At 40.3% G+C, this 27,023-nt stretch overlaps 1 protein-coding gene across 1 annotated transcript in view; it reads left to right on the top strand.

The window, feature by feature from the left end:
* Positions 1 to 1,032: 1,032 nt before the first annotated feature.
* INTS6 (integrator complex subunit 6) overlaps positions 1,033 to 27,023 on the top strand; it is a gene marked incomplete at its 5' end in the record, with an annotated part of 47,141 nt that continues 21,150 nt past the window's right edge. The window contains 4 exons of the mRNA XM_084279096.1: positions 1,033 to 1,143; positions 1,401 to 1,478; positions 2,316 to 2,465; positions 20,919 to 21,008. Of these exons, the coding sequence (XP_084135222.1) occupies positions 1,033 to 1,143; positions 1,401 to 1,478; positions 2,316 to 2,465; positions 20,919 to 21,008 (429 nt within the window). The remainder of the gene's footprint in view (positions 1,144 to 1,400; positions 1,479 to 2,315; positions 2,466 to 20,918; positions 21,009 to 27,023) is intronic.

Raw genomic sequence — 27,023 nt, 5'->3', positions numbered from 1 at the left:
CCCCCGTGACTCACCAGCCCGCTCCCGGCGGGGACAAACCGCCAGCGCCGGAGTCACCGCCCCGGCCGCCGCGGGGGAGCCTGGGGGAGCCTGCGGCGGGCCGCGTTCCCCCGGGACCTCCCCCGCCACCCTCCCTTAGTGGCGGATTTCCTGCCCGCCGCCGCGCCTCAATGCAGGAGAGCCGGGCAGGGCACTACCCCCGCGGGAGGCGTCACCCCGGAGCCCTCAAAATAGCCCAGCGAGGGCAGCGGCAGGTCTCTCCCCACCCGCAATACCGAACTCTCCCCCGACCCCTCCCTATCTCCTCTGGCCCGGGAACGTTCTACCTAAGAACGGCGCCCCCCACCCTGCCCCGTGTTCCCCGGCCACTGCGCCTGCGCGGCGGCGGCGACGCTCCCCCGCCACCCTCTCCCTCAGCCGCTCCAGCCGCCCTCCTCCGCCCTCCCCCGGCGATTTGAATATGCTAATGAGGCGGTTACCGGGAGCCCTATGGTGAAGCCGGGACGCGGTCACGTGGGGCGGAGACGTGGCCTTCAGAGGCGGGCCCCGACCTGCCCAGGCTCCCTTAAAAACGGGCTGCGAGCGAGGAAGCGCCTCAGTCAGAGAGAGAAAGTGCCGGGGTGGTGGGGCTGCGGCTGCTCCGCCTGAAACTTCTGAGTAACATCAACAGGGGGAGGGGAGGGTGGGCGGCGGTGGAGGAAGGTGGTGGTGGGGGGGAAGGTTAGCAGCAGCGCAGCCCTATCCGCCTCTCCCTCATAAACCAGCCTGTGTTGGGCTGAGCAGGCCCCTCACACAAAGGAGGGCAGGGCAGGCAGGGCTGCCCCCCCTTCCCCCCCGCCTCGGCAGAGGGGCAGCGGGGAGGCGCCCTTCCCCGTGCAGAGCACTCACAGCCACTTACTCCTCTCCTGTCCCCCGTCTTCTTCTCTTTCCCCCCCCACCCCTCACCCCTTCCTCCCACCCCGCCCCGCGGTTCTCCCCTCAGCCCCCCGCCCGCTGTCCATGTAGCCGCCCGGCCGCCGGCCCCTCCGCACTATGCCCATCTTACTCTTCCTGATAGACACGTCCGCCTCCATGAACCAGCGCACCCATCTGGGCACCACCTATCTGGACATAGCCAAAGGCGCTGTAGAGACTTTCATGAAGGTACCGGCTCTGCCTTGCGAGAGGAGGCGAGAGAGAGCGAGAGTGACTGCGCGGGGAGGGGAGGGGGAGGCAGGGCGCGGGGGGCTGCCTGGGCCGGGGGCGCGGGGCGAGGGCAGGCGGGAGGGAGTGCGTGTGTGTGCGGGCAGGGAGGGGAGGGCAGGGCCGCGCCGGGCCGTGCCGTGCCGAGCCGAGCCGGGGGGCTCCGGCGGCGCACACCGCCTCTCGGCTCACCCTCTGCTTTGTCCCCCGCGCCGCAGCTCCGAGCCCGGGACCCGGCCAGCCGGGGAGACAGGTACATGCTGGTCACTTTCGAGGAGCCTCCCTACGCTATCAAGGTAACCCCCGCTCATTCCCGCGACCCCCCCCCCCCCCCACCTCCGCTTCCCCCGCCTTCCCCTCCCGCCGCTCCCCCCGGCCTCCTTCCGGCCCCTCCGCGCCGCCGCGGGCCGCTGCTGGCGGCCGCCCCCCCGCCCGCCTCTCCCGGGCTGCCGGCGGTCCGGGGGAGCTGGGCGCACACTGGCTCCGGCGGCGGCGGCAGCAGCGCTGACATCAACATGGCCGACATTTTTTTCCCTGTGTGGTGTGTGCGAGCAGCAATGAACTGTGGGGGATATTTATTCAAGTTGGGAGAAGTGACAGCAACTCCAAGGAGAGTTCAGCTTGGAAGGGGCGAGCGGGGGAAGGACCGACTTCAGCCCGGAGTGTCCGGACTCGGAAGGGGACGGGACTTCCCTCAGCGCTGCCGGGGCGGGGAGAGGCGTACCCCAGGGACGAAGGGGGCGGTGGGTCCACATGATACAGGACGCTTGAACCTGTTGGAGGTCGCCTCAGAGGCAGTCGGCTTCCACCGAGAAAGGGCGGTGGGAGAGCGGTGTAAATAGCTGAAAGGTTTTGTGCCTCTGTAACTCCACAGAAATCTGTCAAGTGGAACGAAATAACTAACACTGCCCCACTCCCCCAACCCAATAATCTTAACTTTGACAGCTGGAGAGCTCTAAGGTTTAGGAGAAGTACATGTTTCTAGGCTTTGTGGGATGACATTAAGCATTAGTAACTTTCGAGGAGCTTGGCGTTTCTAGTGAGCTGTATGCAGCAAGGAAGACACATTGTAGCCTAGCAGGAAAGCAAAACCGGTATCTGAGGAATAAGTCTTCTCACATTTTTCTTTTCAGGCTGGCTGGAAGGAAAACCATGCAACGTTTATGAATGAACTGAAAAACCTTCAAGCTGAAGGACTAACGACTCTTGGCCAGTCCCTAAGGACAGCTTTTGATTTATTAAATTTAAATAGATTAGTAACTGGCATAGACAACTATGGGCAGGTAGGTTGACTATTAATAGGCAAAAAAAAAAAAAAAATCATAAAACACACAGTCTTCCCACAAACAGCAATTACCAGGGTGTCCAAAGTGGCATCTTCATGAAATACTCAATATGGAGGCTTCTTCAAAAGTAAGCAGGGGTCAGATGGTTTGAAGAAGTGCAGTCGCTGACTATAGTTTGGTACCCAACTTTTTTGTTTTGTTTTGTTTAAACTTCAGTTATTCCTTAGTTTTAAAGCATGATGTAGCCTCCAAGTGGACTTTCTCAGTTAAACTTTGTCTTTTTTTTTTTTTTTTGTATCATCTGTGTTTCAGAACCTTAGCTGATGAGCCTGGTGGGGTCACGAAAATTTTGTTTTCTGTCTACCATGCTACATAATCAATTCAGTACAGTTTGGGAGATGAGACACTGCATGTCCAAGAATACCGAAGGGACCACAATTTTTTCAACCCCCTTTCTTTCCAATGAGATTACTACAGCTTTTCTCTGTCTGGCTGTATTTTTATAAACCTGCCTGTTGCAGCAGGGCCTTGAGAAGCCGTGCTTTTCTAATGCAGCAGTCCCTTTAAAGCAAGACCTCCTTTTGGGGTGAGCCAGCATTCCCTTGCTCAGTAATATGAGTTGGTAAAAGACCGAAACTCTAGGTTAAACATGTGCTTTAGGGAGCACACCCAGTTCTTTCTGGCACCGGATCAAATCCCGGATTGGTTTCCCATAAGAGAACATCATTAGTGTTGGGCAAAGGATATCGTGTATTTTTCACGTGGCGTGCTCTAACGTGATTTCCCCCCATTTCGTTTGTTCTCATCTAATGCCCCCTCTACCATCTGAGGATTAATTACTGCTCTTGATATTGAGCAGGGGAATGTGGTTCTGAAAATAAGTCCCCTTTCTTCCCCTCCCCTTTCCAGTCTAAGCAGAGTCGATGTGATAAAATACCATGTTTGTTTGGGAAGGAAATTTCTCTCCTCTCTCTCATGTTGCATTTTGTGGCTTTGCCACTAGGTGATCAGGCGAGCCTAAACATTTTTTAAATGCCAGTTTAGTGATGAAACTTAAAAAAAAAAAAAAGAAGTGCTAGTTCCACACATGGTTATTTTTTTGTCTATTACCATCTGCTGTCCTCTTATACATCTATGTGCTAATCTTTCCCATTTTCTGATGTTTTTGTTTAGTTACATGAGCTATACGAATCTTTTTTGAACACTTGCCACTGTAGGCACACACAAAATACTTGCTCTTTCCCATTGCTACTGATAATTCTAACAGTCTAATTAAACCCGTGTCAAATGGTTTGCTCTAAGTGAACCAGCTGTGCTCAACTCAGGCAGGCAGTTGAGTTGTCATGACTCTTGACTCACTAGTATTCCTTACTGTGGAGCAATGACGTTTTCTTTGTCTGATCCGTTTTGGTTGCAAGTCTCTACCTGGACTTGAACCCACCCTTATGTGTGTGTTTTGCTGTGTTTCACACGTGGAGCTGGCTGTTGGAAAGGTGTTTGCATGTACGTCAGGTGACTAAATGGAAATTCAAACTCTTTTTAGTGGCTGCAAAAATATTTTGCAAGTGCCAAGTCATCTGCTGCTGAAGTCACCATTTCAGTAAGGTTCCCATTCTAACTCTGCTAATCAAAGTAGTGTTTTTTCAGAAATCAAATCAAATTCTGGAGCACTTAATTGGTCTTTCAGCACTCACAGGATGAGATCCAGGGCAGTTAACTTTCCTGAACTTCATAGTGGCCTTTGAGTACTGAGACATGCTATCCTGTCAGCTTCCTGTTGTCCACATCTACCATCTAATATTTGCTCTAGATAAGTGGGTATTTAAATGTACATGGTACATCAGGATCATAAAAGCAATTAGAATGCTCAGTTGGATTTGAAATAGTATTCACTTAGAGCATGAAGTGCTGAATCACTTTCTCAAAGCAGTTAGAAATATTAAAAGCATAAAATATTTGAGAAGTTTTCTTGAAAATATAGCAGACACGTTTGAAGAATATCTTATAAGTGGGATGAAGAGATAGTTTTAAAAAATCCAGCACTTAGATGGTCTTAGGTGTGGTATTACATGAAGTAATAAATCTAAACTTCTGTGAAGCCGATCTCTGGAAAAATTCTCTGACTTAACATCTTTTGACTGTCACACTTGGGTTTCTTTGGGTGTATTGACAAGATCCTAAGGTATTTGCTAAGATCCTCTTGTTTCATATGTATGAATTGTAAACCAGGTTTTTATTATACATACACAGGACAAGACATGATAACAAGCTTGATGGGATTGTTTGGTTGTGCCACCCAACGGCATGACGTTTTGTCCCCCTGCTGCGTATGAACTGTTTGTTTAAATGGCAGCGTGACTCGCTGTACTCAATTTCTTTCAAAGTAGACCAGAGTTCTCCATCAGCTGACTTCCTGAACAAGAGTGATGGCTGAATGGTCATTCTGAAACTGAGGAAAATCTCCTGCTCCACATTTTCTCGCAACATTAATGTTTGGATTTTTAATACGAGTATTTTTCATGCTGATTTTTCAGTAAATAAGTACTGGCTCAGTTGCTCATGAAGATTGAGTGTACCAAGTGTACAGTTGTATTAGCTGATCAGAGTATTTTGCATTCAGATCTTAAAGGCACACTGTCCACGTATTTAGATTATCAAGAACCCAGAAGATTTTTTTTTCGTAAGCTGGTTCTGATATTAATGCTATGATATGGTGTTAGAAACACTTTGTCTTATCTAGTGTAGCTACATACACATTTTTATGAAGATTTTTGTCAACAACAAATGTTTTTGGAAAGTATACGTATCTTAAGGTGATTATTCCTTTAATTTTTTTACCATACTTTCAGATTGATAAATTCTGTATTGCTTGAATCCAATAATAGAGTGGGTTTTTTACCCCCATAGTGTGCTTTGTGCTGATTATGACAGTAGAAGAATGAGCCTTCAAATAGGGTGTCAGCTTTTAGCCTTTGCTAAAAATAGTGGTCCTCCTTACCTTCTGCATTTTTATTGAAAGCTTAAGAAAAAATAGAGGATTTGGGTGTCATCAGGAAGAAAGCAATTTAAACACATTAAGTTCAGTAAGGGCTGACTTTTATCACACAAAACATTGTGCTTCATTAGCCCAGTTCGCACTTAGCTAATTGATGACTTTGTCATGTTTTCCCCAGTTCAGCTTCTCCATGGTTTCAGGTAGTCTGAAATACCAAGCTTTTTTCTAGCAGATTTTCTGTCTTCTTGGAATATACTCCTAAATCTTACATCTGTGGCTTGTTCAGCAGTACATGTGTAGTCACTATTTAACCAAACAGTTTTGAGTGAGGCAAATGTGCAGCTTTTTCTACTTGGTGAAAGGGTTAAATACTTACAGGTGTGTTTTTCTTTGGAAACAACAGTCACAAGTAACTATTGTAGAGCAAAAATGTAAACAAATGGTTGGATCGAACCATTATTCACAGTTTGTAGTGAAGTTTCCAGGACTGAGCTCCAAATCTAAGGTAGGTAAAACGTGTACCAATGGTATTTTGCTACTTGTGTGCAAAGGACCAACTCAGCCTTGCTGAAACTTGAATCTGATGGGTATTTGAAACTGCTAAAGCTCTGATTCTGATACCTTGTGTGTTTCACTTTTCCTGTTGTTTTGCCTAGTGAAAGTCTCCTAGTCTTTTTTTTTTAGTGGTATTGCATAGAATGAGGTTTGAGAGGATGAAATGTACTTATCTGAGTAGATCTTAAAATGGTTGAGTTGATGTATCAAGGTATTTTTCCAAATTTTTTCAGGGTGAGATTTCTTTTTAGTGTTGTGGCTGGAAGCAGTGCTTTTCAATAACATAAGCTTTTCATGAGCTTTTTATATCTCTAGAGTATCTTGCACGTACTTTTCAGCATCATAATTATTGGTATATTAAAACTGGCTTAGAGATGAGGTTTTGACTTTTAAACAAATTTGATATAACAAAAGCACATTCAAACTTAGTTGTTTTGAAAGAGAAAAGCCAACTCTAATGCTTCTATAATCCAGGTGAACTTTGGATAGGTATTTTTTATCCATGGTGGTGAATAAGGTGCTCTCTAGATCTAGACTGACACAAGAAACACTTACCAGGCTGTGTGCAGTCTTGTGAAACCCTTTTCTTTCTGCGGGGCATTTCACGTATCTACAAAAGTGTAACTAAGACATTTTGAAACAAACTAAAATTCAAATGGAATTCAACTGGTTAAGAATATTTTGGGAACTTAAAAATATGCTAAGGGGTGGAAAGACCTCTTTCTGACCTGGAAGTTGGAAGGTGTCCTGCATATAATAGCATTGCTTTTAAACTCCACAGTTTTTCTCCAGGGGTTTCACTCGTACGATGTATGACCATCAAACGATGTAATTTTAGCTTAACTGCTGCTTTATTGTTCTCTATGAATATATGGTTAGACCCACTTGTAGCTGCAGTAGCAGTGTCACTGATACACTCACACAGTAAAACTTGGGTCTGTAGAGAGCAGCGTGTTTTGCCATATTGGCTTAAATACTATAGTATTCCAAATACATGTAAATAACATACTTTGGAGATCATGTCTTAATTGTGCTCGTAGGCACATGACAGCTTTATTTTTTAAGTCGCATATTGTAGACTGACTCGTTGCTTATGTGCTTATCTGTGTTTAAGATCTGCTGAGTTTTAAAAAAACAGCAATCACAGACATGAAATGTTGTCCCTTAACTGCACCCATTATGCTTTTGCAGTGGAACATTCTTTTTTCTTGAAATTGTTGAGCAGTTTTATTTTCCAGTTGGTTTGTGAGGATTGTTACTAGATTTCCTTGCTTTGGGAAGTCAAAATTCTTCGAGCAGGGCTTTTGCCTTTGTATTCTGGCATCATAAATGCTGCACTGGAGTGGCCTGTGTAGAGCATGCATCCAAATTTGGAACCAAAGTTTAGGTTAGCATTTCCTGCTTTGTCATGCTGGCACAGTTACACAGGCAGTTTGCTTCTCATGTTGGTAGAGGCAGAGGTTGCATTTCCAGAGCAGCTCTCCCATTTGCTTTTTTTTCCCCCCCTCAGCTTCCCCAACAAAACCAGATGAGGGGATGTCAGACAGTAGAAAGCTTAGCAACATAAGAAAGCTTAGGAAACGTAGCAAGCTTAAGCATGTTCACGGCAGAACTACATATAAGAAAGGATTTCTCATAGTCTTCTGTTTTCTGTGTAATAGAAATGATTTTAACATAAACCCACATGCCTGTTGATTTCAAAGAGCTGTATGTGAAGTGCTGGTGAAAGTCAATCTTTCTCACCTTGTATGTGGTGAAATTAAGCACATTACTTGCAGTTTACACTTTTCAGGCTGTAACCTTTAAGCGTGTCATCTTGTCCACTCTTGAAGTATTTACAATTTTTAGTTTTGTTTTATAGTGCCCTTTAATGAGAGCTAAGGCAGGCACTGACAAGTGGTTTTTCATGTTGCAAGGTGGAACAGCATGCCTTTTGGCATTCCCAGAGCAACAAACTTCACTGAAAGTCTCAGTAATCATAATCACATCACACTTAAGCATTCTTAAATCACTTGTCTAGTTCTAATCCAGTGTATTTTTAAAGAATAATTTAAAAGTTAAAACAAGCTTGCACAAAGTACTTTATTTTTTCTGATGAAAATCATCTCATTAATTTGTTTCAGTAGCAGAAAGAAGTGAGATACTTTTTGTTCTGAATATCAAATATGTTTTGACCACTCTGAATCTTTTAAGTGCTCAGTGCTTCAATAAATTCGATTTGGAAGGGACAGTGCTGTAATGTGTTCATTGTAGCTTTGTTTTTCAAGGGTCAGGTGAGCAGCGCATTCTTGCTGCCAAAGCTTAAGCTAATGATACAGATGTCTGTCACAGGGTGATATTCTTGGATTCACTAGAATCATCAGAGAAAGCCTGAGGACAGTGAGGAGTACCAACATTTCATCTTTTGACTTTCTCTCTAGAACAGTTTATTTACCTCAGGTCATTATAGACTCCTCAGATATACCTGCTTTCTTATTTGGGTTTTTAAAGCTATGTGTACTGTAGTTGAAGGATGCTTGTCTTTTTGAAATGTATTTGCACTTCATCACAGTCAATTGTCAAGGAGGCAAAGCAAATACATATAGATGAAGAGCCAGGAGTTTGGTTATCTTGTGAAGCACAAGTGTTTATTCCCCCCTAGTGTCTCCATGGTTATGTTTATTCTCTAAGCTTGTTTTGATTTTTCTTACTGAATAGTTACGTTCAGTCTTGGATTTCTGGTGTAGAAAGTCCATATCTCTGAAGCTTGAACTGTTATTACTTTATGTGTCTGAATTTTATTTCTACTGCAGCTCATTTGAAACATGATTATGTTGCTTGAGAGTCTGGCTTGCTGTTGATTTTTTTCTTGTAGTACTTCTGTACCTTTAACAACATAAGTCCTTTAGTATGTAGGAAAACCCATATCTGCATCTCCCATTAATATTTCCACTTCATATTGTAATTTTTAGCATCATATCATTTGACCCTTTCTCAAGTTGTTTTCACTTGTTGTATAAGCAACAGATTGGAATTTCATATAAATTGTGAACATTAGTATCTACCTAGTACAGAGCTCTTACCCAATGCCCAGTTTGCATGTGTGGTTATGATGCTAGTTGTAATGGTCCAAAGTGTAGGTCAGCTTCATTTAAAGAAAAAATTAATATTGTAGATAGGAGATAATGGTAATATTTGTGTTTAGGATAAATCTTTTGTATGCATTAAAAGATCCTTGATTTTATTTTAAGTGAACTGGCCTGTAGCCCATGAGGTATTTCTCATGGTCCTGTAGTATGTTTCTGTAATGTCTAAAAAGGTTATCACATCTTCAAAAAGTATTTTCTATATATCAGCATATTTTTTACTATTATAATTCTGAATATTGGCAGCAAGCAGGATTTCAGGTTCTTTGTTATCACCTGTGTATTTTATTAAAAAGAAAAATAACAAAGGGTTGTATTTAGTCACTTTGGTACCATAAAGTTGGCCCCTAAAGGACTCGATTTTTCAAAAATCTGTTGTATAGGCAATTTCAGTCTTACATTAATGAGAAATCAAGTATCTGTTATCTAAGCACCTTTTTTTTTCTAGAGACAGTGTCTCTGCCTCAGTTAATTGTTTTGCCCCACCTTACATAAATCTACAATACACTATATATTTAAGCCTAAATTTTTGTAGTGGGGAAACTAGGTTAGTGCCTACAGCTGAATTTAAATAGAGAAGTAAGAAGTTGCTGACTGCAAGACAGGATACTGACCTTAGTCAGAAACCTTGAATGACTGTGATTGGGGCACTGAATAGGTGAGACTTCGGGTTATGTGAGAGAACAAGAGGGTTTGTCAAAACCTGATCTTACTCTAGTTACTCTAATATGGGTGTGAGTGTGGATCTTGCAGCACTGCAGAGGTTGATAACTGGAATAGCGGATAAATAAGCGTTGATTATGTCTAACGCAGTTGTGGCTCTTTAACATCAGGAATGTTTTAGAAGATTGATGGAGCAGAAACTGGTGCAGATGAGATGCCTGGTATGGGGTTTTGACAGTGATTCAGGGACACTTGTATTGAAAATAATGCTTAATATCTTGTTGAGTTGGCCAGGAAACTTTTACCTGAATTACCGTATTTGTTGTCTGCTCAGTGTAGCCATTTCCATTTTCTTTAATTTATGGGGTGTTTTTCTATATACATGTAACTGTTACTGCTTGTGGAGTGCAGGGTGTTAGTCTGATTTCATCAAATAATAATGCTTGAGGATAAATTACCTGAACACACTGCATTTTGTCAGTGTCTCATTGAACCAGAAAGCTACATTGATTCCAGTGACATATACACTGTATTTGTTTGATTTATAGTGCTGACATTGTTTTTAGATGCTCAGCTTACTGAATGTGAGTGAAAAGTGGCCATCTCTTTCTTCTACCAGTATGCCCCTGTTCTTCAAGGCTTTGAATCCCAGAATGCTGACTTGATTGTATACATCTATATGTATGACACATCTAGTCTAGCTGCTGGCTCTGCTCCTGAGCTTCCACCCTCTCATGTGCTCATAGTTATGTCAAACTTGCCTCAAGTTGTGAGTGTGACTTCATGTAGTAAAATAAATCAGAGATTGATCCAGAACCTTAATAAGATGGAAGATGAATGTAGTGGTTCAGAATCTGTTTTAAAACAGCAGAGCTGCTCCTGCTGTAGTGGTGATAAACTGGGAGGGAGTTGTAGAGGGGTCATGGGGCAGTTATTCAGAATTGCCCTGTGTTCATGACTCAGTTTTGTATGCAACTCTGTCTTTTCCACTTTGGTTTATTTGGTGTACTTTCTCTACTCAGTGTGCTGGCAATTATGAGATTCATTACCCTTCTCCAGTACATGAAGATCAGAGGCATGGCTTAGCACTCTGAATTGCACTGACTGAGCCAGGACCAGCTATGTAAAGTCATTACTGTGAAGCAGAAAGGCTGCAGTAATTAGGGATGTGATACAGGGTTTGACAGGGTCAGTTATTTTTGGAATAAAACATTCAGAAATATTTTTAGAAAATATGACCAAAATTATCTTTAAACCCAGATTCTTTGGGGCTGACTTTAAAGTTATGCTTGGGTGGTTATTTTAGTTTGGTGGGTTTTTTTTTTGGTTTTTTTTTTAAAGTTTATATTAGCTCAAACATAACTTATTTTTGCAGTCAGCATTTGCTATATTCAGTCAAATAGCTTTGTAAACCACTGGGATTTGTTGGCTGATTTATCCAATTTCAGGTGATTCCAGTAGTGACTCATTTACTAACCTCTAAGTAATTGATAAGGTGCATCTTTTTTTAAGTGACAATTCCTATTACCTCAAAAATAGAGTACAGGTTGTGATCATGGTTGCCTTGCTGCTTATATATTCCAATTAACTTAATGTAAGGAAAAGTCAAAAGTTAAATCCTCTTTGGGATTGTGACGTATCTGTCACACCAGTGCTTACATGTTTCAAATGTTAGTGGCTTTTTGTTCATCATTTCCATGCTGTTCTAGCTTAGTTACTTGTTTAATTAGTTGTTTAGTTTAGTTGTTGGGTTTCACTAAATATGAAGGGCAGGCATCCTGTGTTTTGTGGGGGTTTGTTTTGGTTTGGTTTTGCGGTTTGGTTTTTTTGTTTGTTTTTTGGAGGGGGGAGTGGCTTGTTTTTTATTGAGAATGTCATAATTGGGAAAGATTCAAGGACTGAATTGTTTTTGAAACTTACCAAGGACCTCATCTAAATTGGAGCACTTAGAAGTTAATCAAGAAGTTATCACTTATATAATATTTAGAACTCAATTAAATTTGTTCTTAGATGAAAGAAACAGGACAAACCTTTATATTAAACTGGCATTTAAAAAAGTTTGTGACTTATTAATGTTGGGAACTCCAATTTAGGCACATGAAGGCATCTGGAGATTTTAAGTTTGATGCCTTAGTAAGTTCTACCATATATTCATCATTCCTTTATTCTTTTGTATGACGATAGTTTAAAAATGCTTCCTTGACACACATGCCTTCAGTTTTCACATGTGCTCTAGTCAGTATGGAGATCTTGCATTCCAAAATTGTAATTTCTGGCATTGAATCTCCTTTTCAGGCTGCTTTGGGTTGATTTTTTTGTTTTCTGGCTGTTACTTTCGGTTTTGTACTTAGCACAAACTTTTTGAGTAGAATTCCAAAGGGGCTGAAGTTGTGCAATTGTCTTTAAGCAGTGCATTCAGTGCCAGGCTTGGAAACCCAGACTGTGTAAAGTTGTAAGCATCTGTAGAAATGATACTAAGCACAGAGAATTTTCTTGTTGGGTGTTTCAAGACTGATATGCAATGAAATCCTTGCCTATAGAACACAAACTTGCAAGCTCGGGCAAGGGAAGCAGCTGATATGCTTTAATATATTTCTGTGATTTTTTTTTTTTTTTTGATAAAGGCTTGGTGTCTGTTCTTGCCCAGTTCAGATAGCTGTTTTGTCTCTGCAGTGGTTTTAATTTAAAAAGTGATATCTCACTAGATCTTTGTTTTTTGCTGTAGGGCTTTCAAACTGGACAGGACAAGTGTAAGATGACTTACGTTTGGAGCTTCAGTAATTAACTGAAGCCATAAATTGTTATTTTTGTAAGATTTTTTTTTTATGCTAAAGAGCAAAGTACTGAGGAGCAAATATCTTTTTACATCCTGTTTATTTTCCTAAGTACCTTAAATTTCCTTTTCTTAAATGAAACTTACATAGCCTATGTAGTGGGTGTAGTAGTTGCTCCCTTTATTCTTGTAGCTGGTGTGATGAGTTTGAACTCTAGCTCAGCTTTAGGAAAAGTCTGCAGTTGCATTTGTGGTCTGCTTTGAAAGCCTTTTGCTAACTGTTTTTATTTAAACCTGGAACTCATTTGTTCCAGTCACCTGAAATACAGAAGGCTTCTGTCATGCCACCAGATCAATGTCCTAACTAAGTGTGCAAAAATAATGCTATTTCCTAATCTGTAGTGCCAGTAAGGGGTGAAGCAAAAACCATGTAACTACCTTGTAATCTTCCCCAGGCATTCCAAGTGCGAAACTCTGATTAGTGCACGTCTTGGGCATTGTAGTAACTCTTAGGTATTTGCAGTGTAGTTAACTAAAGAATTGTCTTAAGAGATGAAAAAATTATTTTGCCTATAATAATCTTGCTGTACATAGCTGAATTTGAGGTTTGGAATCTCTTCACCTCATGGAGGAAAGGGTTTGGTTTTTTTTGGTAGCCATCCTTACTGCAAAATTATTGCCATTGATACTCTGGCTTTCAGAGTGTGAATGATTGCAAGAGAAATCGCTGGGGAGAAGATATTAAATTAGTGGAAGCATGAGTTCAGACCTTGATAAATTCTAGTAGACTTTCTTAAAACTGTTTTTAAGGTCTTCTCAAAAAGATGAAATAGTTTGAGCTAGAATACTACTTTTTAGTTTCAGAAGGAAAGGGAGTGGGGTGCGTGTAATGCAGTTGAATGTTTGTGGCTGAACCTTCGGAAAAATGGTCAATTGGCACCAAAAAAAAGGAAGTGGAATTATAGTATGTGCTGATCCTAGTGTCAGGAACAACAAGCTAACTGTTGGATTCAACATATCAACTTATGTTATATCAAGAGATTAGGGTTCACTGACTGATTACTTCTTATTTTTACCTATACACACATTTAGGGGGTTTTAGGTATGCATTGTTTTACAAAATAAGTATTTACCTGTTTGTATGTGTTTTGAGAGAGTAAACAGGGTACACCTCTCCCTGTTACTCAGTCACCTCGTACAAGGATAGATTTTATTAACTTGTGCCCCCTCTGCTGGATAGTTTTCCAATTACAAAATAAAAATAACAAGTTTGAGTTACACTCTGATATCTATTTTGGCCAAACATCAATTTATAAAGGTCTCTTTTATGAGGGTAAAACTACAACAAAAAACATGTATGTTCTAATTTGTGAGAGCTGGTGGTGGTGTTGAGAGCTGGTGTTTACACAGTGTACAGTTGTTTTCATGGGCTCAGTCAAGGCTCCTTCAGTGCTTGTCAAACCTTTTTCTTTCCTCATCCTGCACTTGAAGAGTTGGTGTTTTTACCCACCCTTCTGTGTGTGTATTATCTCATATACAGAGGACCTAGATCTTTATGGTTTTGGGGGCTATGGAGAACTACATATTGAGCTCCTAAAACTTGTTGCTATCATTTACAATTTTGATAACAGTCATTTTCTCCTTAAGATGTAGAGTGCTCTTCTTTTGGGCTCAGTAAGGGACTCTCTCAAATTACCTTTAACAGATGATTCGTTTACCTGTGCTCTTCCCAAAACCTATCTTTGTAGGTGCCTGGTGTGAAGGAGAGGTAGAGCACGAGTCCTCCCATTTTGGTTACTGGAGGGAGAGCTAAAAGGTTTTAGTGTTATGACAGAGACTGTATGTCCATGCTGCAGATGTTTGCGGACCAGAATCTTCCCCTTGTCCTGCAGCCCTTTCAGAAAAACACTGGGCGTTTTTCTTGGTGGTGGTGTAATTCCTGGAGTAGTATTTCATTAGGTTGTTTCATAAGACTCCAACCTGTGACCAATCTGGCGTTTATCTTTGCCATTAATCAGGCATCAAGGGAGATTGCTGGTTTACATTAAAATTTCTTTTATAACTTGAAACCTTTGTAAACAGATTTCAGACTACTTATATCTTGTGTGAAACTCCAACTTGTTAGTGTAGCGTTCATTGAACTTTCTTCTGTGACTTCTGAAAGTGATCTTGAAATAAATCTGCTGTACAAATATCTGATCATCTTACTGGTAAGACAGAAATGCTGCCACTGCAGAACTGCATTATCTATTGAATAATCACAGCATCAAGGGAATATATCAAAACCTTACAGACAACAAAAACAGAGATGAGTTAGCAACTTCCTTTGTGTGTGAAGCCTGGCTTGTCAGACATCTCAGTCCTGTACTGATTTCCAGTATGTTCTTCAGCTTTTACTCATTCAGGCAGAAATCACGGAAGTCTCTCTGACACTTAAGTGGTTCCCCTCAGTTCATGGGGTCAGTTTCTGTTCTAAAACAGCCATAACAAATACATATGGCTTCAAAGCTGTTTTTATTATGTGGGCTCAGTCACTTGGATAACACCATGATACAGTTCAGAGGTACTGTACTTTTCAGTCTGGCTACAGGGTCACGGGGCTCTTGCGGTGTATCCTGTGAGAAGTCAGATTTATCAAAGCAACTGTTCTGATAATACCCGACTGCCTGTCTTACCCCCTCCATCCCCACATCCCCCTCTTTTATCTTCCTTGTATTCTGGTAGATTACAGAATTTCATAGGGTGTTTGTACTAAATGTGGATTAGGTAATATGCAATATAGCTTAATCTGGGAAAGCTAAAGACATTTTACTTCTTATCAAGTAGTAGGAAAGAATTTACTGAAGTAGAAAGCATAGTCATTCCTGAGTACTAGAGTGTGTACATGTATGTGCATGATTATAGTGCATGTCTATGTACATTTGAAAAATCCTCAGGGCAGAAGTAGATTTTGTGAAGAGTTATATTGCCAATTATGAACTTGCTAAAATATTGATATGATGCTGGTGTATTCAGCTGTTTTTGTGAAAACAAACGCAAGAAACAGTTTGAATGCATAAACCACAATTGGTTCTGTAATTGTTCACAACTATATTGGTTCTGCAGGGGAAAAAAACCCCAACAGTCCAAGTTGCTGAAAATCCCAGTAGGATAAGTAAGAAGTTGCACAAGGTGCTACAGCTCCTGTGTAGCTGACTATCAGCATAAAGCAGCTGTTTAAATACCTCTGCGTCCTTGACTGATCATGTTCTGCCCTGAGCATTGGAAGGGAAAGTCTCCAGTAAATGTTAAATTAATGTTTTAGACACTTCACAGTTTTGCTAAAGCTTAACTGAAGTTCCTAAGATATAAAAAGTTAAGTGAAAACTGATGGATTTGGGCCATCTGTTTTAGTTTGTTGAAATTCAAGCTCAGTGTTTTTGTACTTTTTAAAACTGGTATCAATTAGAAAAACAACGCAGCTTTAAAGCTGATGATTTTGCTCTTTTTCTGACTTCTAGATTTCATTTGAAACTATTGTTTTTGAACAATGGTTGCTCACAGTTTCTCATGAACATCAATGAGAATCTTGACCTTTTAAATTCTAAAAAACCTGATTGAATCAAAAAAAACCCTGATACTTACTTTTGTGTTTCCTGGTCAGATGACTGAATTTACTGGCATCTTGGGCTGCTACTTCTGAAAAATAAAAAGGCTGTTGAAGCAATACAATGTATGATGGGTGCAATACAACTTCTGTTAAATTTTGTGACTTAATGAAATGAAAGCATACGTTTTAGACATTTGTTTGTGACCTGAAAATGAGTTTTTTTCCAGTGATTAATAATGTGCTTTGTTAAAAACATGCACTTTATTTCAGTTTACGTTTATTTTAAACTGCTAACCTTTCTTGGGCATGAAGCTTTTGTACTTACTGCTTTTTATAGTTGTTGCTTGTTGAATGTGACATTTTTAGTCTGACTGGTGGGATTTTTTTGGTCTTGTCTCTACCTCAGATATTTCTTAGGTTTTTCAACACTTTTGACTCTGAAATTAATATTTAAATGTCCTCATTAGGATTACAGTAGTCTTGGATCAATTTTCTCTTACTGCATGTATAACATTGTATACTTGCACATCTAAAGGTCAGGATAGCTCTTGAGTTGCTTTACCTGTATGATTTGAAGAAGGAAAAAAAATCCATAAATGTGTTAAGTGGTTGTGCTGAAACTTGTTGCTAAGCTTACTTGCCTATGAAAATGAATTCTTAGCTTGAGAGTTTTACCCAGGCAGTAAATAACGTGTCTTGATAATTTGATACGCTTCTGGTTCAGTCTGAGGTGCCCTCTCAGAGCGTCACGCGAGCTGGGGTGGGCTGGCTGTGCCTCTGACTGTGTCCCTGTGTGAGCGGTGCGGAGGTCGGTGGTGCCCGCAGCTCTGTGTGCGCTTTGCGTGGTCTGAACGTGGAAGGACTTCAGCTGAAGGCTGAAGAAGTGGCAACCAGTGTAACTGCATTAGGTTGTGATTTGGAATGGAAGGAACAGTCGTGCAGCTGTCAAATTGTTGAAAAGAATGCGTGTGTGTAACAGATAAGTTAGTTTTAAGGCTTTGAATCCCTGGCTTGCAAGATTGTCTTCGTATTGATGCTAATTTTAAAATAACTTTCTTCCAAAAAGAGGAAGAAAGAGTTTCTCTGTGGGTTTTTGTTTGACACCCCCCGTGCCCCTTGCCTTGGTGTCCTTGAAAATACAGATTGTAGGTGAATGAAAAAGCCCTCTTATACCACAATACTTGGTATACTCGCTGGTTGAACAGGATGATCATCCATTAATACTTTAAGTCCTTCTTCCTCAGTGCTTTTTAAACCTCTGCAAGGACCCTCCAGAGGGAAAAGCCTGTCCTTGAAAGGAATTTGCAGTCCCATTACTCTAGCAACTATTGAAACTGTAAAGGATATCAAATGAGCCAATTTGCTTACATGATGCAATTAGCTGAAGTGCCAGTAGGAGCTAGTTGCCATTGAATTCTCAACTAAATAAGTAATATTTAGTTTTTCCATAATAGTTGTTTGTAAGCAAATCTCTGGTGTATTTGGGTTTGGTTTTTTTTAAAGTTTAAAACAAAAATGGCAAATGCTTTTTAATTTATTGTAGCCTGAGTAGTCAACTGGGACTCAAACAGCCACAGTTTAAATGTAATAGGTGACTTTCTAGATTGTAAAATGCCTGTCCCACTATCAGTGGTTATAATCTGTCTGAAAACAGATAACACAAGACCAGAAGTATCTTTGCTTATGTGCTTGTTAGAATAGACCCACATGATGCTATTTTAAATTGTGAGTGATGTCGTCGTGTTTCCCAAGGTATTGGTACTGAGGCCGAGTTGATCTTTACCCTACTTACTTTAAGAACTCAGGGTTTCACACTTTCTATCTTTGACTTTCCGGTGTGGGAATGTAAGATGATACTAAAATTAGCTGTGGGATTATATTTGCTTTTGAAATGAACAAAACCTGGTGGTGATGAGTTAGTTGTCAGAGTAAGTTGTAAACAGGCTTATTATTTACACTTGGATATGTGTGTGTTGCAAGGTACCTGTAAGCTGCCAGGGTTGGTGATGTATGCTCTGTCACTCACCCTTTCACTGTGCAACTGAAATAATTGAGCTGTGCTGAATTGATTTCAGATCCCTTCACAGTCAATGGTGTGCCTCTGTATATTTGAAGAATATGTTTCTAAGACACATAAATTCCTAGGGGTTTATTTTCATGGTGCGTTTCTAAAGGAGGAGCAATAGAAGCTAATTTAATTAAGTTGAAATAAAGCTCTAAAATGGCAATTGACAAAACTGATACATTTTATTTCAAAAAGTTGGTGTCAGTCTTCCTGATTTTAATTTTGCTCAATTTACTGAAATAACTGTGACTTTTGAGAGTTTATACAAATAAGAGGGGGTTTTTTGGTGGGTTTTTTTTTTTTTGTTTAGTTATTTTGTGGTTTGGGTTTTTTTTTTTAATTTTTAAAGAATACCTGAATTAATACTGTTTTTATATTCCTTCACATAGCTAGAGTGAGAAGTAGGGTCAGAAGAGTCAGTGATGTTCTTTAATAATTAATGGTATGGAAATTCTTAGTCAAGAATAGTAAACCTCAAAAGTAGACGTTTTATCTGAAATTCTTCCTTGATAAATTCTAATTATGGTTTTGCTCCTTCAGGGGAACACAAATGCAGCTGAGCAAACTCTGCTCTGTTCACTTTAATTCAGTGGTAAATTGTGTACTCTGACTGGATTTCATAACTTCTTTCTAGAAGGGATAATGTACTGATGAGTGGAGGAACTCAAGATTACTGTATTTTCACATGTAGCTAGTGAAGGAGAGATTTCAAAACCTTCCCTTATTAAACAGGTGTGAAGGATTTAGCAGTGTTGCCCTTGTGGCACGTCCACAGTTACCCTGTAGATGATACATGAGGAAATGTGAGTTACTTGTCTTTAGGGTCAGAGATACTCAAATAAGTTGCTACTCTGGCTACATATGAATGTTGCTCTTGTAAAAAGAGATTCTTGCTTTTGTAAATGCCTTGCTGTATGAGTTGCTTCTTGACCTAGTGTGTCAGGGATCATCTGTTGTACAGGTAAAATACTTGTGAAATTATAAAAGATGGAGTTAAGATGAAGTAATTTTTTCCTCAGAATTTTTTTCTGGGGATGGTCAATCTTAGAATCTCTTGATTCCTTCCTTATAATTTCATAGCCGTTCTGATTCCAAAGTGTTTAAATTTAAGGCTTCAATTCTAGGCAGTAAAAAGTGAGAAAGATTATGGTTGAGGTACACAAGTGTTTGAGATAATGAGGATATCTGGATAATTAGGGTTGTCAGAGACTAAATTTTTAGTACTTACGTTTCAAATTGAACCAGAATATTGATGTAAAGAGTGTTATTTATGACATTCTAAATCTAAAATCTTGTTATTTTTATCAGTTGTCAATTTATTTTTGCAAGAATTTATTAGCAATAGGATTAAAGGATTTTTGTGTTCAGTATTCAAGAGAATAATGTCCTTTTCCTCTAGTTAGACTCTGCTTCCAATATTATTTGTGCAGTGTAATTAGATTCCAGCTGACATTTTGCAGTTGTGGTGAACTACTAGTTGGCAGAATAACATACTATAACTGTTCTTCAGAATTAAATAAGGCTAAATATTCTTAGGAAATAATTTTAATTAAAATTGAGTGTATTTTGAGAGTCCTCAAATTCTTTTGAGAAGCTCTTTAAATTGGATTATGAACTAGTTTAGCTTTCATGGAAGATATTGGTCTTTGCTTTTAATTTCAATTTTTTTGCATAATTTTTGTCTGTTGTAATGGTAGGATATTTTAGAAGATTATTTTAGGATTTTTACTATGGTTTGATAAAATATTGAGCAAAAACCTTTTAATTTTTCTGTTGGCAAATAGCATATTCATCACTGTAAATGTGGTGCTGCCACTTCAAACTGAACACCCATCAGCAAATGTATTTGATTGCTACGTGATACTCTATTCTAAGCACACAATCAGTAGATGATCCTTTATAATAAATGGATTCTAAAACAAAAATGGGTTTTAAAAGTATTTTTCTTAAGACCTATTAGTTCTCCATATTTTTAGAGTAAAATAGGTTTTTATAAGCAGAACTAGCTTGTAGGTCTAGTTGTGTTTTTCTTTATTATAGAAAGAGAGTAGGACCCACTAAACAAAAGCTTAAGGTGGCTTTCATCCACTCCATCCTTAACTCTAGCTGGAGTGGGATGTGCTAACTGGGCTGCTTGTTGACCGCTTTTTCAGGAGGGACAGGAGGCTCCTAGCATGCTGGCAGTAGGAAAAGGGAGTGCCTGTAGGAAACCAAATTTGGTTTGGGTTTTTTGATTTTGGGCTGTTTTTGTTACAACTGAACTAGCTGAAAGTCTTGATGGGATCACAGAAAATGATTCATATAGAAAAGTTGATGTTTTCCAGGTATTTGTTTTCTGAAGTCTTGAATGCATGGTTGAACTACCTTGGTCAAAATGTAACCGGTACTATTCAGTCAGAGTTTTCCTGAATACAGAGTATTAGTTCTTAACCCAAGGATCGTGGATACAAGGTACTATGAAATGATTTAGTTGGTCACATAGTAATTAAATCACATAAAAACAACACTGAAGAAAAAAAAAAATAATACTGAAACCTGTAGCACTACTGTATAGTATGTGAGAATAAATACCTTGGGCTTCATCCTGTTGTTGTGGGTATCAGTGGTTGTATAATCAGTGAACAGAAGATATGAAATTGTTACAGCATTTTATATGAAACTACTTTTTTTTTTTTCCTTCCTTAGGGACGAAACCCCTTTTTTCTGGAGCCAGCAATAATTATAACAGTTACTGATGGAAGCAAATTAACTACTACCAGTGGGATACAGGAAGAGGTAAGATCTGATCTCTCTTTACAATGATGTGTGCTAAGCATTGTGTTAGAGTACTGTTTATGTTAGGAGCATATGTGACTGCTCAAAAGTGTGCTCATTAATAGCCTCAACTTGCATGTTTTGTTCTTCAGATTTGAAGTAATTCTGTGCAATAGTACTAAAAAATCTGAATAGATCTTTTTCCTTATCACAGATGACAGAAGCATGTAGTAAAAGTGTTGGTCTGTTTAGTAGACTCAGTTTGTTATTTCTATCTGGGGAGTTAATGGCTTTTCAGATATGGTAGCAGATGAAATTGATTTCTGTAAAGCATGTATGTCTTTAACTGGTCTAGATAGAAGTTCTTTATGTATAGACCCAAATGAATGTAGTGATTTCCCAAAGGATCTGTCCACTAAGGAGTATGTGAAATACATACTTCTTTCACACTGGGCTCTTAAAGTGATTATAATCAAATCAGTAGTGCCCTTATAATCCTAGATAAGAGCTGAAGAAATGTATTTCACATTAAATCTGTAGAGCAATTTAAAGCACCAGATCTTAATATATTGGAGTACCTGCTGAGACATCTGACAAACTCAGAGCTATAGCAAATGTTGAAGCACTGAACTATTTTAACTTGCTGGCTGTTTTGAATTTTTTCCTTAAAAAGATAAGAGGTCATTAGGGGTGGGGTTGGTCTGACCATTCTGTGCAGTAGTAAAAAAACCACACAAACAACCCAAAACAAAACTAAAACCAACAGCAACAAAAAAATACAAATATCCCTAAGTTCATTCCCTTTTCAGGGAAAAGGTAAATATCCAAAAGCTTGTCCTGAAGCTTGGGACGATTCAGACTTTTCAGTGTGGGACACTGCATTTGTCTATACAGATTAGTTTGTGGACTACTAACAAATAGCCATAGCCAGTAACTGAAAGGGAATGTCTGGATCCATATCAAGTAAGTTGTTTATATAAAACCTCACTTTCATCATATTTTTTTACCCAATAAGTTATTTTCAACTTTAATCCAGTATGGGGTCCTAAGTAGAATAGTAGCCTGGTATTTACAGTGAGCAAGTGTTAATTAAACAGAGGTTAGTGTGTTGCTTTTAGAGACCTCTACATCATTTAGTGCAGTTAGCAGTGGAATACTGTGGGGTTTTTTTTAAAGAGGTAATTGGGTAATCACAGCTGTGTGATTCTTTCTTAAGGAGCATCTTCTCTGCTGTTGGATGACTAACTTGTAGAGTTTGATCTCTTGGAGTGAGAGTTACCAGGTTGCTCTAGTGGATGAAACAAACGGAATCTGGGTAGATCCTGAGGAACTGGGTTTGTTCAGCCTTTAGAAGAGAAGCCTGTGGAGGGTGTCTTGCTAGCATCTGCAATAGCTTAATGGGGGGACAAACAGGCTTTTCTTGAAGGTGCACAGGGCTTAGATGAGAGGCAACATGTGCAAATTATATATTGGAAAATTCTAATTTGATATAAAGAAAAATTTCAGCTGTGTGGATAATTGAACACTGACGTAGGTTGTCTAATGGTTGTTAGATCTCCATTATTGGAGATGCTTAAAATGGAGCTGAACAGGGCCCTGAGCAATCAGCAGGCTCTGGACTTCACCTGTTGCTTCTAAGTGTACACTGACCTCCAATTCTACATTAAACTTCCTTTCATTTTGTTTATTTATCCAAAATGATTTAGGTAAGAAAGCTCTATTGGTTGTGACAAGCTATTTTTCTTACGTTAAAAGTCAGGATTTTTTTATAGCCAGCAAGTTTTTTGTGGGTTGGGGTTTTTTTTCTTTCAAATGTGGGTACAATTTTTTCACCGTAGTCTTCGCAAAAAGGCATTTTCTTATGGTCAGGCAAGGATTTGGTTGCACATTCACATCTTTAAATTGTTGTGACTTATGCTGAAAAAATGTCTTTTCTGGTGGCTTTAATCTTCCAGATTTAGGCTTGGCTCACAAGTGGTGCTCATTGATCTGTGTGCACTACGGCCAGAGTTTTGGTGACATGATAGTGTCATTGGACCAAATTTGACACTTAATTGACTTGATGATTGGTAAATGATGTTTTAGAGATGCATTATCTGCTCTACTCATGACAGAGAACTAATGATGTCTTGGTAAATGAACAAATTTAAAGACATTGCAATCCAGAGGTTACTGAAAGAGTTGTTGAGGCCTGGAACAGGCTGCCCAGGGAGGGGGTTGAGTCACCATCCCTGGATGCGCTTAAAAAAAGGGTAGATGAGGTACCTATAGAAGTGGTTTAGCATAAGGCAGGAATGGTTGGACTTGATGATCTTAAAGGTCTTTTCCAACCTTGTGATTCTGTGAACTGAAAATGACCTCTGCTCTTACCTCCTACAAGACAAAATGCAAGTTTCTTTGAGTCCTATTCCACATGTATTTACAGGGTATATGTTTAATACCCAAGGATGGATGTGATTTTTTTTTTTCTCTTTTGCTGTAGCTGAACCAGTAGGAATGTCCTTAACACTATCAAAGAGCAGGGGAACAAAACATCCAAGGGTGCTTCTGTCTTTCAGGGGTGATCTTTTGCTTTTATCAACATGTGTCCTATTGATCAGAATTTTTTAGTGTAGCTTGAGAGTCTTTTACAGTTACTTCTCAAGTTGGGCATGCAGAAAGGAAGCAGAATTAATATAGTAACACCACCCTGGAGATACGGGAGCCCGTTGTTGCTCTTCTGCTCAACAACAAAGCTTTTCGGTCACTTTTAAATGTATCTTCTGTTCTTTGGGTTTGACTTTAGGGAGCCTTTCCAGAGTTGGTGTTGGAAGTAATCATATCCCACTGGCTATGACAACAGTGTTTTACTTCTTGTGTAAAGTTCTTATTCATGGACTAAGTGTATTTTTAGTTCTTTAAAGACTTTTAGGACAACTGGCAGAACTTTGGTTTTGGAAAGCCTGTGAAGCCAGCGTGGAACCTAGTGGCAAGTTTTCTCAAAGCTTTGTCATTCAGATGAGCATTTGTATTCTTGCCAATGAAATAAACTTTATCACTACAGGAACACTGTCGCTCGCCCTAGTCTGAAGCAGTGAAGCTTAAAGCCCGTTTCAGAGCTCTTGCTGAATTCTTTGTGTATCCTCGTCCTTCGTGGAATTTAATATGGGTTTTGCACATAAAGAGCCTTACCCATTCAGCACTACCTTGTCTCTGATGGATGTGGTTCCTCGTGCTGAAGGCAGAAAAGATACAGTCTACGCAGTTAAAACCTTGACCAGCACAAGTCAATGGGATTTTCAGTCCTATTTCTTCTGGCACTGGCTTCTAATGCACCAGTGCTGTTGTACTGAAGAGTGTTACTTCCATGATGCTGACCAGGTTCTTCCCTGGATTAAATTGTCCATGTCATAATTTGAGGAAGGGATTGGATGATACTCTCCAAATACCACCATTAATTATTGGTCTCATGCTGTGGATTCCTCTTGACATGGCTTTCACTTCTGGCCTGATCCTTCAAATTTGGTCTTAGCCCTTTCCTGACCTTTCCTGTAAAAAGTGTTTAATTGCTTGAGGTGATTTCTCTTATTCCTCTTTGTATAGGAAATAAAACATACTTCTCAAGTTTTGCAGCTGTTGGGCTATTTTCCCTTGTCTCTTCTCTCTATGTACCCTCTGTTTTAAGAGGAAGCATTAAACTCCTGTTTGCAAGACAGGTGTTGGGTTATTGACCAACTCATACATTCTGATGAATGATTATGCAAACAAAAAGCATGAGAAATGCCGTGGCTTCTGTATGTTGCCATTCTTCTGATCTTCCAGTTATCAGAGACTCTTAGAGGAGGAATCAGTGATTCTTATTTTCTTTTACTTCTCATCTCAGAACTGTTTGGCATCATGACATTGCTCATTCCCAGGGTTGATCATCTTGCATCCCTACTGTACTAACTGTAACAAGTGGTAAGGTCCTGCTTACTTTTAAGAGTAATCAGGAGTGGTAAATGCTCCATAATATTTTTAATCATAGCTCCCCCAGGTAAAAATTTTGATGTCTAAACAAATTCTGCAAGAAATGAGACAAACTTCACTCACTAGGTATGTTCCCATCCCTTTTCATCCCTGTTATTCCTGTCAAGAGCAGTTGCCAGGATCACAGCATTTGGCACTGAGCCCCAAAGGTCTTGATGTGTGGATTCTGTGCAACTGTCAGCTCTGTGTGCACTTACTCATAGTTCATGCTAGCATCAGAACAGCCCAGTATACCATGTCATTGATGCTGACCTGGTGTGTCTGTGAACTTATTTCCTATGGAAGAACAATTGTGCCTTTCTGTCTCTGTTATAACTTAATACAATTGCCTGGAAGAACACAAGAAAATGTATCAATGCTGTTAACTGAGTTTCTCAGTCTGTCATGGGCTTGTTTTCTCAGCTGGCCTTGAAACTTGTTGCCTATCCTTAGTCCTCTGAGAATGAAATGCTGCATTTTCTTGGAATGTTAGATGTGTCTTGTTGGGTTTTTTTTTTTATGGGTACCAGAAAGGAAGGCTACCTGCAGATAGATTTTTATTTCTTAAAAAAGATTTCTTTTAGCCACAGAATACAAAGACAGCAACTGTCTGCATGGCTATTTTTGAGTACCTAATAGCGTAACAACATTTCATGAGAATTTTCAACAGGGAGTTACCTGTGATTGCCTGGGTGCTGAAGCTTAAGCAGTGTTAATGCTGCCCATTGTATTGTATAAGTGTCTAAGTGCAGTCATGGCTAGAAAAGCATTGCACTCTTTTACCACCTGCCATGCCCCTGCAGAGTTCTCTGATGCTGATCTAGCTTTATTCAGCCTTAGTTCTCTAGAATCCTCTGATGTTGTTTGAAAATTTTAGGCTGTGTTGCTTCTTATGATTGCATAAATGTATATAAAAACAAGAACTCAGAATAAACAAAAGACCTGCTCACCAATAACAGGAATCATAGAAAGGACCCATAAGGATCATCCAGTCCCACTCCTGGCTCCACACAGGGCCAGCCAAGTCAGAGCATGTGACTGAGGGCATTGTCCAGACGCTTCTTGACCTCAGCCACGCTCGGTGCTGTGACCACTTCCCTGGGGAGCCTGTTCCAGTGCCTGACCACCCTCTTAGTAGAGAACCTCTTCCTAATATCCAACCTAAACCTCCCCTTTGACCGCTTTGTACAGTTCTCTCAGGTTCTGTCATTGGCCTCCAAAGAGAGGAAATTGGCGCCTGCCCCTTCGCCCTTGTAAGGAAGCCATAGAGTGCAATGAGGTCTCCCTTCAGCCTCCTCTTCTCCAGGCTGAACAAACCAAGGGACTTCAGCCTCTCTTTGTAAGACTTTCCCTCCAGACCCTTCACCATCCTTGTTGCCCTCCTCTGGACACTCTCCAATATTTTTGTGTCTCTCTTGTACTGTAGCACCCAAAACTGCACCCAGTACTCAAGGTGAGGCTGCAACAAGCGCAGTGCAGAGTGGGACAATCCCCTCCCTGGACTGGCTGGCAATGCCGTGGTTGATGCACCCTAGGATACAGCTGGCCCTCCTGGCTGGTTGGGCACACTGCTGGCTCATGTTTAACTTGCTGTCAATAAAGACCCCCAAATCTCTCAGATGGCTGAGATCAGGGTTCTGTAAGTTTCTTCAGGTAACAGGTTTTCCTTCAACTCCTCTTGGTTCCTGAAAATCTGAATGGATTTACAGGCAGGGAATGGCAGCGGAAGGCACACACTGCTATCTTTGTGTAACATGGCGTTTGGGAATGGTCGGGCTTGTGTGTGCTCCTACAACCAGTATTGAGGCAAAACTGCAAGTTTTTAGTACTGAGCTGGGAGGACATTTGTCAAGATGACATCTTGAAGGCCATAGCTGGTAAACAACATCCCTTTGAATTGTTTGGTCTGACTGGGTTGGGGCAATCCCAAGCACAACTACAGACCGGGCAGAAAATTTACTGAGAGCAACCCCAAGGAGAAGGATTTGGGGGTGTTGGTTGATGAAAAGCTTAGCATGAGCTGGCAATGTGCACTTGCAACCCAGAAAG

Source organism: Gallinula chloropus (assembly GCF_964237585.1).
Source record: "Gallinula chloropus genome assembly, chromosome: 1".
NCBI lineage: Eukaryota > Metazoa > Chordata > Aves > Gruiformes > Rallidae > Gallinula > Gallinula chloropus.
Note: the sequence above shows the minus strand (reverse complement) of the source record. Positions and strands in the feature narration are given on the sequence as shown.